At 42.1% G+C, this 13,502-nt stretch overlaps 2 protein-coding genes across 4 annotated transcripts in view; both read left to right on the top strand.

The window, feature by feature from the left end:
* Nucleotides 1-12,601, top strand: part of NQO2 (N-ribosyldihydronicotinamide:quinone reductase 2) — a 58,617-nt gene extending 46,016 nt beyond the window's left edge. Inside the window, exons 14-16 of the mRNA XM_032650326.1 lie at nucleotides 5,822-5,912; nucleotides 6,821-8,762; nucleotides 10,637-12,601. The gene's annotated coding sequence lies outside the window, so the exon portion shown is untranslated. The remainder of the gene's footprint in view (nucleotides 1-5,821; nucleotides 5,913-6,820; nucleotides 8,763-10,636) is intronic.
* The window catches only part of RIPK1 (receptor interacting serine/threonine kinase 1), a 37,086-nt gene extending 24,480 nt beyond the window's left edge, over nucleotides 1-12,606 (top strand). For 2 of the 3 annotated variants that reach the window (XM_032650323.1, XM_032650325.1), the window contains 4 exons: nucleotides 5,822-5,912; nucleotides 6,821-7,393; nucleotides 8,610-8,762; nucleotides 10,637-12,606. In XM_032650323.1, the coding sequence (XP_032506214.1) occupies nucleotides 5,822-5,912; nucleotides 6,821-7,393; nucleotides 8,610-8,762; nucleotides 10,637-10,923 (1,104 nt within the window). In that variant the 3' untranslated portion in view covers nucleotides 10,924-12,606. The remainder of the gene's footprint in view (nucleotides 1-5,821; nucleotides 5,913-6,820; nucleotides 7,394-8,609; nucleotides 8,763-10,636) is intronic. The other variant, XM_032650324.1, reaches the window with a different exon arrangement.
* Nucleotides 12,607-13,502: the final 896 nt, after the last annotated feature.

The raw sequence follows: 13,502 nt of genomic DNA, 5'->3' as shown, positions 1-13,502 counted from the left end.
GAAAACAAAAGCACAACATTACTGGAACAGGATGGAAAGTACCATAGGTGGGTCAGTCATTTTGAGGAATTCTTGAAAGATAAAAAGCCAGCAGAATTATTTATATCTGTTGAGACATAAAACAGGAAAAAAGTTTTAAAAGGCTGCCCCAAACATGATAATCAAGAAGTCACAGAGGAAGACGTCTCGGGTCAGCGCGTAGAAGAAGTGGGTGGTCACACGGGACGTTGGTAGGCGTCGTCATTTGGGAGCCATGGTTGTGTCAGTCTTAAAAGTTGGCTCCTCGCTCCTCACGTCTTGTGCTAAAGCAGCAGATGGAAGCAGCATGTGCCCAGGGCCGAAGCAGTGAGTTTGGTGCCTGAGATCAGAGAGGTCTGTCAGAGACTGTTGCCAACTAACCAACCAAGAGGAACAGAGACCTCCCCTCCTCACACACTCAGGAAACAAGCTGTTATCTTAAGTCTTACAGCAACATGCTGCTATAATCGTGAAAGGGAGACTACAGTAAATAAAACAGGCAGGCAGACAGAGATTTTAAGATATACACAAACACACACAGTCAGATAGTCAAGAATTGCCAGGCTGGCCATCATCAAAAAATCTACAAACAATGAATGCTGGAGAGGGTGTGGAGAAAAGGGAACCCTCTCGCACTGTTGGTGGGAATGTAAATTGATACAGCCACTGTGGAGAACAGTATGGAGGTTCCTTAAAAAACTAAAAATAGAACTACCACAGGACCCAGCAATCCCCACTACTGGGCATATACCCTGAGAAAACCATAATTCAAAAAGAGTCATGTACCAAAATGTTCATTGCAGCTCTATTTACAATAGCCAGGACATGGAAGCAACCTAAGTGTCCATCAACAGATGAATGGATAAAGAAGATGTGACACATATATACAATGGAATATTACTCAGCCATAAAGAGAAACAAAATTGAGTTATTTGTAGTGAGGTGGATGGACCTAGAGTCTGTCATACAGAGTGAAGTCAGTCAGAAAGAGAAAAACAAATACCGTATGCTAACGCATATATATGGAATCTAAAATAAAAGTTCTCATGAACCTAGGGGCAGGACAGGAATAAAGACACAGGCATACTAGAGAATGGACTTGAGGACATGGGGAGGGGGGGAGGGTAAGCTGGGACAAAGTGAGAGAGTGGCATATATACACTACCAAATGTAAAACAGATAGCTAGTGGGAAGCAGCCGCATAGCACAGGGAGATCAGCTCGGTGCTTTGTGACCACCTAGAGGGGTGGGAAAGGGAGGGTGGGAGGGAGATGCAAGAGGGAGGGGATATGGGGATATACGTATACATATAGCTGGTTCACTTTGTTATACAGCAGAAACTAACACACCATTGTAAAGCAATTATACTCCAATCAAGATGTTAAAAAAATTAAAAAAAAACAAAACAATTGGCAGACTTTGGAGGGATACCTACACTATAAAAGAGAGGCATCCAGTGCAAACCAAGGAAGTCATCAAAAGGGCATCAGGAAAGATAGTCCCTGAGGAAAAAAAGCATTGCCACAGCAATCAGGAATGATTCATAACAATAAAAGTTTCATTTCACCAAGAAGGCAATAACAGCTTTAAGTATGTTGACCCTTGAACAACACAGGTTTGAACTCCACGGGTCCACTTATACACAGATTTTTCTCAATAAATACGTACTACATGATCTTTTACTTGGTCGAATTTTTGACGTGGAACCACGAATACAGAGGGCCAACTGTAAAATTATACTTGGATTTTCGACTGTGAGGGGGTGAGCACCCCTAACTCCCATGTTGTTCAGGGGTCAACTGTATAATTTAGCAAAACTGGCTCAAATAGAGATGGAAAACCTGAATATTCCCATAGCTATTAAAAGAGATTGAATCAGTCCTGCAAGAAAATTCCACAACCAGATAGCTTCATCAGCAGTTTCTATCAAATATTCAATGAAGAAATTACCCCAATTGTATACAACTTGTCGAGATAATAGAGAAGAAGGAACGTTCCTAAACTCATTTTATGAGACTAGCATAATAACCTTGATTCCCAAACCTGAAAAGAAGATACAAGAAAGGAAACTTACAGAACAATTTCACTTAACAATGTAGATATGAAAATCCTGAGTAAAATATAAACAAGCTGAATCCATCAATGGACAGTAAAGCTTGAAAAAGGTATATGGTCTCACTAACTGAAAAGCAAAGTGAATTGATTATAATTTTTCATCCATTAGATTGACAGTAGTTTTGAAAGGTTGATAATATCAAGTGTTTGTGAAAATGCAGAATAACAGACAATCTCATGTAGTATTGGTAAAAGTGAAAATTAAAGTTTATTGAACGGTGAAGCATCTATCACACTTTTAAAAGCACATAACTTTTGCTGTAGTTCTGCTCTTAGTAATCTATCCTACTCACATGTACGCTCAAAGATTTAGCTTCAGGAGATTTTTGCACCTTTGTGAGAGTTAAAATTTGGAAATACACAAATGTGTAAATATATATACACACACACACACACACACACATATGTATAAATATTTGTATATTTCCAGAATATATATGCAAATGCCTAGAGAGAATAAAAGGTCCACAACATACTCCAGATAAGGATTCCCTCTGAAAATGGAAGAGAGGGGGTTGGAAGGGACGACATTAAAGTGTTGCTCTGTGTAATTCAGCAGTTTGAATCTTTTAAAAGAAGTTTGTATTTATATATTTTGTCTAATAAGTAATAACTGTAAAAAGAAAACAATTGCTTTTACAAAACAAACAAACCAATTAAAAAATGGGTGGAAGAACTAAACAGACATCTCTCCAAGGAAGACATACAGACGGCCAAGAGGCACATGAAAAGATGCTCAACATCACTGATTATTAGAGAAATGCAAATCAGAACTACAATGAGGTATCACCTCACGGTCAGAATGGCCATCATCAAAAAACCTACAAACAATAAATGCTGGAGAGGGGGTGGAGAAAAGGGAACCCTTCTTGCACTGTTGGTGGGAATGTAAATTGATACAGCCACTATGGAGAACAGTACGGAGGTTCCTTAAAAAACTGAAAACAACTACCATATGGCCCAGCAATCCCACTACTGGGCACATACCCTGAGAAAACGATAATTCAAAAGGACACATGTACCCCAGTGTTCATTACAGCACTATTTACAATAGCCAGGACATGGAAACAACCTAAGTGTCCATCGCCAGATGAATGGATAAAGAAGATGTGGCACATATATACAATGGAATATCACTCAGCTATAAAAAGGAACGAAATAGTGCCTTTTGTAGAGATGTGGATAGACCTAGGGACAGAGTGAAGTAAGTCAGAAAGAGAAAAACAAATACTGTATAATATCGCTTATATGTGGAATCTAGAAAAATGGTACAGATGAACCTAGTTCCAGGATAGGAATAGAGACGTAGACGTAGAGAATGGACATGTGGACACAGGGTCGGAAGGGGAGGGTGGGATGAATTGGGAGATCTGGATTGACATATATACACTACCACGTGTAAAATAGATAGCTAGTAGGAACCTGCTGTATAGCACAGGAAGCTCAGCTTGGTGCTCTGTGACGACCTCGATGGGTGGGATGGGGGGGCGAGAGGGAGGTCCAAGAGGGAGGGGATATAGGTGTACATATAGCTGATTCACTTCGTTGTACAGCAGAAACTAACACAACATTGTAAAGCAGGTATACTCCAATTAAAGAAAAAAAATTAAAATAACATAAAAATGCCTATGTGTTGAGTAAAAAGCAACATACAAAATGTAAAAAGCAACATACAAAATGTACAAACTGTACACATAGTTAATATCCTGTGTCGTTCTCCCCTAAATCATTCATATGTTGATTCTGAATATTTTTGATCATCTACCTATGTAGCAGGCACTCTGTTAAGACCATAGTGCAGATACGACCAGGGGAAGAAACTTGTAGGAAACACAAAATGTTAATTGTTTCACTTGAGTAGGTTTCTATTTAAAGATAATCCTATACATTTTCTATATCTTTTATAATGAGTATTATTATTTTTATAAGGGAAGAAGTTTTTTTTAATTGTAGTAAAATATATATAACATAAAATTTACCATCTTAACCAATTTTTAAGTATACAATTCAGTGGCATTAAGTATACTCACAGTGTTGTACCACCACGACCAGTATCCATTTCCATTTTTACTATCCCAAACAGAAGCTCTGTATCCCAAGCAACAGCTCCCCATTCCTTCCTCTCCCCAGCCCCTGGTAACCTCTATTCTAATTTCTGTCTCTATGAATGTGACTATTCTAGGTGCCTCATAGACATGGGATCATACAATTTGTCTTTTTGTGTCTAGCATATTTCACCTAGCATAATGTTTTCAAGGTTCATCCATTTTGTAGCATGTATCAGAACTTCATTCCTTTTTAAGGCTGAATAATATTCCATTGTATGTATACGTCACATTTGGATTATTCATTCATCTTTGATGGATACTTGAGTTGTTTCCACCTTTTGTCTATAATGAATAATGCTGCTATGAACATTGGTATACAAGTATCTTTTTGAGTCTTCACTTTTAATTATTTGGGGTATATACCTATGTGTGGAATTGCTGGATTGTATGATAATTATACGTTAAACATTTGAGGAACCATCAAACTGTTTTCCATAATATCTACACCATTTTATATTCCCACCATCAACTTACAAGGGTTCCAATTTCTCTACCTTCTCACTAACACTTTTCATTTTCTGGGTTTTGTTTTGTTTTGATAATAGCCATTGTAATGAATGGCAGTTTTGATTTGCATTTCTCTTTGAGTAACGATGTTGAGCATCTTTTCATGTGCTTCTTGGCCATCTGTATGTCTTCTTTGGAGAAATATCTATTCAAGTCCTTTGCCTGTTTTTGAACTGGGTTGTTTCTTTTTTGTTGTTGAATTATAGGAATTCTTTATATAATCTGGATATTCATCCCTTATATTTATGTGATTTACAAAAATTTTTCCCTACTCTGTGGGTTGTCTGTTCTCTCTCTTGATAGTGTCCTTTGATGTACAGAAGGTTTTAATTTTGATGTAGTCCAGTTACCTATTTTGTTGCCTGTGCTTTTGGTGTTATATCCAAGAAATCATTGTCAAATCAATGTCATGAAGCTTTTCCCCTATGTTTTCTTCTTATATAATTTTAGCTCTTAAGCTTAGATCTTTGATCCATTTGAGGTAATTTTTATATATGTTTGTGTATGTTGAAAGGTAAGGAGCTAACTTCATTCTTTCACATGTAGATACCAGTGTTCCCCCACTGAAAGGTCGTGGCCCCCTTGTCAAAAATCAATTGGCCAGGGACTTCCCTGGAGGTCCAGTGGTTAAGACTTGGTGTTTCCACTGCAGGGGGCAAAGGTTCCATCTCTGGTTGGGGATCCCGCATGCTGTATGGCAAAAGTAAATAAATAAATAATAAAAAATCAATTGGCCATATATGCAAGGGTTTATTTCTGGGTTCATTATATTCCATTGGTCTGTATGTCTTTCCTTAGGCCAATACCACACTGTTTTGATTACTGTAGCTATGTGGTGAGTTTTGAAATCAGGAAGTGTGAGCCCTCCAACTTTGTTCTTTTTTAAGATTGTTTTGGCTATTTAGGGAAAAAAGTTTATTTTCTTAAAGAAGTATTTACTGCTTGTAAGAGCTATGTGAAATTTCTACCTTCTGAAAAATCCGTTCTTCCTTACAACAATTTTCTGGAATTTTTTGGCCAACCCAGTATTTTCTGTTGTTTACTAAAGTATGTCTTTATGTTCTTAATTCTAGAAAGAGTATCTGGGCCAAAATGAAATTGTAAAGAGAATGAAGTCTCTCCAAATTGATTGTGTAGCAATGTCTCCAAGCAGGTCAAATTCAGGTAACTTATACTGTGATTGAAAATCTATTTATTCACTTATTTGTTTGTTCATTCACTCACTGTACTGTCTAAAAGGCTATTTACAACTATATGAGAAACAGAAGAAGCTATAAAATATAACAGCTGGCTTAAAGGACTTTCTAATATATTCGGAGTTAAGGTACATATATTTGAGATATTAGGTAACAACATGTTCCCCCAAATCATAAAGTATCCTGAACACAAGAGGCCTAATATATCTGATAGGGAGGAAGTGACAGCTCAGGAAAAAGACGGGAACCTATGTGGGAGCAAAGTCCTTGAGAAGGTCAGGGATGACTGGGTCCAGAGTACATGCAGAGAGGTTGGCCTCAGATTCAAGCAGGGATACTTTTTTCATTTAACAGAAGGGAAAGCAGAGTATAGGATATTGAAGCCACTTATCAGCTGTCTGTTCTGAGGCACATCACTTGACTTCTTGTAAGCCTCATCCATCATTGTAGTAATAAGTGCTCCTATTCTTATAGGGCTTTTAAAGAATAAAAGAATCCACGGAAAATAAGAATGGCAGCAGTTCTGAGCTAAGTGCTTAGCTCAGAACTGCTGCCATTCTTATTTTCCAGCCCTGCGTCACAACAAGGGGACACCTTCTCTGCTCCAACACAAGTCCTTTTCTTCCTTGGTCATTCCTACAACACCCACTTTTCTGCTGCTTGGTTATAACTTCTCTCGTGCTCTCACACTGCCAGGCAGGGACGGCTGCTTATTATCTGTGTAACTCACAGGAGGAAAAGCACCTGGTAAACGCTTTTTCTTTGTTCTCAGAGTTTTCAATGTGTTACTCCAAGGTACAGATTCATGACTGTGCTAAGGTTTTTACTCTTAACGTTTCATGAAACTCTTTCTGACGCTGATTCATTTGTTTTCAGCCACAGAACAGCCCAGTTCGCTGCACAGTTCACAGGGATTCGGGCTGGGTCCTGTGGAGGACTCCTGGTTCGCTCCCACCCCAGAGCAGCAGCAGCAGCAGGAGGAGGACCTCCTGCTGCACAGTAAACTCCAGGAGGAGGCCAACTACCATCTTTACGGCAGCCGCATGGACAGGCATACGGAAGAGCAGCCCAGACAGAATGTGGCTGACAGGAGACAGGAAGAGAGGAGACGGAGGGTCTCCCATGACCCTTTTGCACAGCAGGGACCTTATGAGAATGCTCAGAACCCAGGGCTGAAAGGCCTTGCTTATTCCGGTGCAACCAGTCACGGTAGTGCGGTACAGCAACCAGCAGGGCTAACCAGCCAGCCCCAGTTACTATACTGGAGAAATGGATTGTGTACATCACTCGGTTTTGGAGCAAGACCAGTGGATCTGAGAACCGCAGGTCCAGGAGTTTGGGATGGGCCAAATCCAGGCCACATGCCAAGCCTGTATAAAACTCCAGTGCCTGAGACCAACCTACTGGAAAACACATCCACCATTCCATTCAGCTCCTCCCCATCAAGAGGTAAACAGGCCTTTCAGTCACACTGTTCTGTTTTTTAACCTTTCCTGAAAATAAAGCAGCCATTAGCTCTGTTGTAGACTATAAGTGAACAAAGGACAAGCTGTTTGGGGTCTTCAGCCACCAGACACACCTTGCCTTCTCGGAATAAGTCTCCATCAGACCACCTGGCCTAGGCTCTTGGTTTGGGTAGAAGTCAGTGCAGCTGCCCACAAGTGTCAGGCCACAGGTCTTTGCATCTAGTAGGCATCTTCCACTCTAACCCGAATCTCAGTAGGTCCACTATGTCTGATCTCTGATGTAAGTGAAGGTATCTGCTTGTATTCTTCCGCTTGCTTGCTGTTTTCTGAAGGTAAGAAATCAATCTTGGATGTTTTCATTTTTTGTCTCATATAGGCCAGAGACTACCACTGGTGATGAACACCACGCTGTTGGGCAACCATCACCACATCCACCTCCAGAACCCTTTCTTCTTCCCAAACTGAAACTGTACCCATCAGACAATCGCTCCCCATTCTCCTTTCTCCCAGCTCCTGGCAACCACCCTTCTACTTTCTGTCTATGAATTTGATGGCTCTAGGGACCTCATATAAGTGGAATCATATGGTATTTGTCCTTCTGTGACTGGGTTATTCACTGAGCACAGTGTCGTCAAGGTCCACCCATGTCACAGCCTGTGTCAGAATTTCCTTCTTTTTTAAGGCTGAATAGTATTCCATTGTATGGATGGACCACATTTTGTTTATCCATTCATCCGCTGTGGGACACTTGGGTGCCTTCCACTTTTTGTCTATTATGAATAATGCTATGAACATGGGTGTATAAATATCTGATTGAGACCCTGCTTTCAGTTCTTTGGGGTATATACCCGGTAGAATTGCTGGATTGTATGGTAATTCTATTTTTAATTTTTTGAGGAACCACCATACTGGTTACCACAGTGGCTGTACCATTTTGTATTTCCACCAGCAGTGCATACGGGTTCCAATTGCTCCACAACTTTGCCAACACTTATTATTTTCTATACTTTTGATAGTTGCCATCCTAATGGATGTGAGATGATTCAGCCACCTTTTAAAGAAGAAAATTTCAAAGGGTGGCATAGGATAAATAATTTAACTTAAGCATTTGGAGTAAAGCCCTGCCCCTTTACCACGTAGTACTTTTTTCTCTTGCTCTCAGTCTAGATGTACTTACCTGTGTGTTTCTCTCTAATCAGATGAGTCTTTAAAATATAGCATATACAACTGTTCTGGCATTCAGATTGGAAACAATAATTATATGGAGATTGGCGGAATGAGTCCATTGGTACTGGACAGCACGTACATGAACTTGAAAGGAGACCCAGCTTCTAAGTACCAAGATATCTTTGGTAAGATGCCCTTGAAGGACCCATCTATAGTAACCTTGAACTGTCTTATCTAATATTTCACTGATTATTCTCTGTGAAAGTGCCCTATCTTTCCTCTCTAAAATAGCTCTGTAATTTCCATGTAATTGCTTTGGAACTTATTTATGTTTACTGAGGAGATAATTAGAATATCTAATTCATGGATTTGCTGTGAAAGTTAAACGAGTCAATATGAATAAAGAGCTTAGTACACTGCCTGGCACATTCTAAGATATACAAGTGTTAAAGACACCATCATCATCATCGCATCAGCATTAGTACCTAGACCTAGCAGCAGTAGCTCCCTCAGGTCCTCATCCAAGGGATTCTGTAGAAGATAGAAGACTGTGCCCTCAACTGCACACACATAATAAACTAAGAGGGCTTTCTCTCGGGGCGTTCACTATGCAGCCTCGCGACATTAATCCCAAAACGCAGCCTGGGAAAAGCAGTCATGAGGCCAGAGCAATGTGATTTAAGAACCCAGCTTTCTAATTAACCCTAGGATGGGCAATTTTTTAAAATCAAGGGCCAGGTAGTAAATGTTCTAGGCTTCACTGGTCCTGAGGTCTCTGTTGCAGCTACTCAGCTAACACCGTAGTACAGTAGCAGCCACAGACAGTATGTACACGAATGGGCGTCGCTGTGTTCTAATAAAACTTGGTTTACAAAAACAAGCAGCGGGCTGGATTTGGCCCATGGGCCATAGTTTGACAATCCCCAGTCTAACCCATTTGAAGGCTAGTCTTTAAAATCTAGAGCCGAAGTTCCTAATTTTGGAGGTGACAAGGGTACCTTTGAGAATCTGATGAAACCCAGGGTCCCTCTCCTGGCGAAGCGTTGACAGAATTTTGGACGCCTGACGTCCAGTGGTGATGGCAGAAGCTGCACTGTGGGGAGTTGGGGGAAAATGAGGTGTCTTTTTTCTCACATTCAGCTTACTGAGGTCAGACGAGGATCAAGAAATTGGGTTTGTTTGTGGTGTTTTGGTGGTTTTATACTTTTTTTTTTTTTTTTTTTTTTTTTTTTTGTTGGTTAGGCGGGCCTCTCACTGTTGTGGCCTCTCCCGTTGCGGAGCACAGGCTCCGGGCGCGCAGGCTCAGCGGCCATGGCCCACGGGCCCAGCCGCTCCGCGGCATGTGGGATCTTCCCGGACCGGGGCACGAACCCGTGTCCCCTGCATCGGCAGGCGGACCCTCAACCACTGCGCCACCAGGGAAGCCCTATACTTTTATTTTGCTTCATTTTACTATTTTTACGAAGGCCTGAGAGGAAGGAACAAGTAGAAAGAGAGAGGTTATGGCTGTAGGAGGAAAGAGGACAGCACTTGGGGTAGGGGAGAGATAAGTCCAAAAATACCTCATCCATTAAAAGACAAGGGAAGGCAGTGTAATGAAACCAGTTCCCAGCCGGTGGTCTCAGTTTCCTTGATTAAGTAAGAGGAAAGCAAACTGTTGGGTGAAGGCTATCCTGAGTTGAATGACCTTAACTCTGGCCAGATGTCAGTGGAAAATGCCCAAAAGGAACAAAAATGGTGTCTTCCCCCTTTACATCAGGAATATGTGATATAAACAAGGGCTGTGTCTCAGGTTGTACAGTACAGCCTAGTAACCAGAGGGGTTTTGCTCTCTCAGCCTCGGGCTGTGCCTCAGACCTGCACCTCCCGGGGCGGGGGGAAGAGGTTCCTCCATGTGGGCTGGCAGACAGGTAAAGTATCAACCGATGAGCCCACAACCATAGCATGAAGAAGTTATCTTTTTCACCGTTTCCTGGGACTCTTCACTTTATACAGGTCTTTGAAGCTAGACGTTCAAATGGCCATAGCTTGATGCCTTCTTCTCTTTTCTATTTGGCAGATAATACCACTAGTCTGACTGATAAACACCTGGACCCAGTCAGAGAAAATCTGGGCAGGCAGTGGAAAGACTGTGCCCGTAAGCTGGGCTTCTACCAATCTCAGATTGATGAAATTGACCATGACTATGAGCGAGATGGACTAAAAGAAAAGGTTTACCAGATGCTCCAAAAGTGGCTGATGAGGGAAGGCAGCAAGGGGGCCACCGTGGGGAAGCTGGCCTGGGCGCTCTACCAGTGTTCCAGGGTAGACCTGCTGAGCCACTTGACTCACAGCAGCCAGAACTAAGCCCACGGGGGCTCCTGCAGCGTGAGGCCCTCTCCTCACTCGGTGAGCGGCCCACCGAAAGCCTGCTGCCTCCGAAGGTTCAGAATTCTTTCCTCACTGATACGGGTTCTGTGCGTAAAAATCATTTCCTGCCTTTCATAGCCGGAGGATGGGAAAAGAAATCTACAGCAGACAACCCACTACACAGGAAGACCTATTCATGGCCAAGGTCCAATCAAAAAAGAAGCCTAATAGCGTTTTGAAAGGGAGAGAGATTCAAGGGAGATCATTTTCTTTCAGATTATTCCATAACCTTCAGTGATGCTGTTCATTCAGTTTCTTGACGTTTTGCTCGAGCAAGGAAAAAAAGATGACTATTTTAGAATATAAACTAAATCAGCTTTCTGATTCTGCGCTGTCACCAAAGCACTGTAAAATGCTGCGTTCTCGTCAAATGGGATTTTTTCTGTCACAACCACGGTTCGTTCCAAAATTATAGGCTCTCTTAACTGCAGGATCAAATTCTGTATCCGTCACTACAGGCTTCAGGAGTTACATGCCATCTTCACTCTGTAAATTAACGGAAGCGATCTTAAGGAGTACAAACAAGGGGGGAAAAATAGAGAACAAAAATAGGAGACTTTCCCAGGCTGTCATTGCACAGAATTGCTACTGATTCTGACGAGTACAAAGGTTCTTTCCTAGCATTCTGACACTTCAGGTACCTTTCCAACCTGCGTGCCCTGAAGAGGGAGCAGGTGTGCTGGGAGTATTGACCGCTTCACCCCTGGCTACGACTGGAGCCTCAGGGCAGATCAGTGTTGAGCAGCTTCCTCAGTTTACCCCAGGGTACTGTAGAAATAACTTCATTTTTTTCTGTGAGCTAGGCTGTAAAAGGACAGGTTCCGAGTCTGCTAGCTGTGCCTGTGGCACTCAACCTTTCAAAGCCCGCCTGAAACCAAGAAGGAGTGAAGGCACTCGAGGGCTAGGAGACTGACGTGACCAGGCCACCCAGCGTCACCGCCCGCCCTTTGCTCGGCAGAGCAGGTGTGCCATTGTGCTCAGCCCTCCCGGGAGGGAGGCACACAGGGTGCGGTAAGGTCATCTGGCTGCCAGAACAGATCCTAGTGTTTGGTGGGTTCATAACAGTACCGTTGGTTCTGATTCTAAATCTCCTCCAGTCGGTGGTACCGTAAAGCAGAATTTCTTAACCTTGGCACTGTTGGCATTTTGGGCCAGATAGCTCTTTGTTGTGGAGGGCTGTCCCGTGCATCGTAGGGCATTTGGAAGCAACCCTGGCCTCTCCCTGTGGGATGCCAATAGTGCTTTTCTCCCCCTCCTCCCATCCCTAGTTGTGACAAACAGCAATGTCTCTGGACATTTCCAGATGTTCCCTGGAGGGGCAAAACTGCCCTAGTTGAAGACAGCACTGCTATAAAGTAGTGAACCTGTTTTCCTATCCACACATATCCAGGCTCACTACTAGGTTGCCACACAGCATTGGATCACATAGCCCAAAAGGAAAACTGGAGGGGCAAACAGTCCCAGGCTTGCTGGAGGGGGCTGGATGATTTCTTTTCTAAATGCATCCCTTGTGCCTCTCTTCTAAATTCCAAAGAGGTTGCATGATCAATGTTCAGAGGCAAAAAGCATAAGATATCTTTAATGGACTTTTTAAAATAAAATTTTGTACCTCAAATGTAAGCCATGTGTTTGTATAAATGAAACAGTTTGAGATTCTCCACTGTGACTTTACCACATGGGTTGGCATTTCCTTTTCACCCCTGCTATTGGCAGGAGAGGGGAAGCTGCTGATAAAAGAGGAGCTTCTTGACATTGCATTTTGACTTTCAAGATGAAAAACCCACTGATCCGAGAGCCTGCGGCACTGCCGTCCTTCACACCTGGCTCAGAGGCCCTTCCTTCGGCCTCCACTCTCTAAAAACTGGGGTGAAAAGGGCCAAATTTATACCTGAGGAGTTTCAATACAAGGCCCAAGCACCACAAAAACACTAGTCTTGGGCAGAAACCAATTAAATGAGACGACATAGACTACAACGTGAGAAATAAGACTATTCATCTTGGCTCCGAGAAAGGTATTCAGACCCTAAGGTTGACACTGCTAAGTCAGACCCACTTCCAGGTCACGCATCGTGCTGAGGAGAGTCTCCACTTGATGCTATGGTCATGACCTTTGCTTTGGGTCCATAATACGAAGTTAGATCTTCAGCAACAAGGAGTTATTTCTCACAAAACATTTTAAATAGTATTTTGATGTACATTTTAATGTGTGGTGTTTATTTTTTTAAAGTTTTTCTAATTACCGTAGTCATGTAAATAGAAATAGGTCTTTATATGGTCAAGGTTTTAGAAGCATCTGATTACAAGGAAGTCACTGAAGGATTAGTTCTATGGTATAATCCAGGTACAGGGTTCTGAAATCAAGCAGGCTTAAATTCCCCTCTGCCGCTCTGGCTGTGTACCTGGGGCCTGCTTCCTAACTTAGCCTCAGTTTCCTCATCTATAAATAGGGCAGTAGTACATAAGGTTGATGTGAGGATTAAAAGAATGCATCACAAGGTGCCTGGCACAAAAATAGT

This window comes from Phocoena sinus, chromosome 11, assembly GCF_008692025.1.
Source record: "Phocoena sinus isolate mPhoSin1 chromosome 11, mPhoSin1.pri, whole genome shotgun sequence".
Taxonomy (NCBI): domain Eukaryota; kingdom Metazoa; phylum Chordata; class Mammalia; order Artiodactyla; family Phocoenidae; genus Phocoena; species Phocoena sinus.
This window is presented reverse-complemented; position numbering and strand designations above follow the sequence as displayed.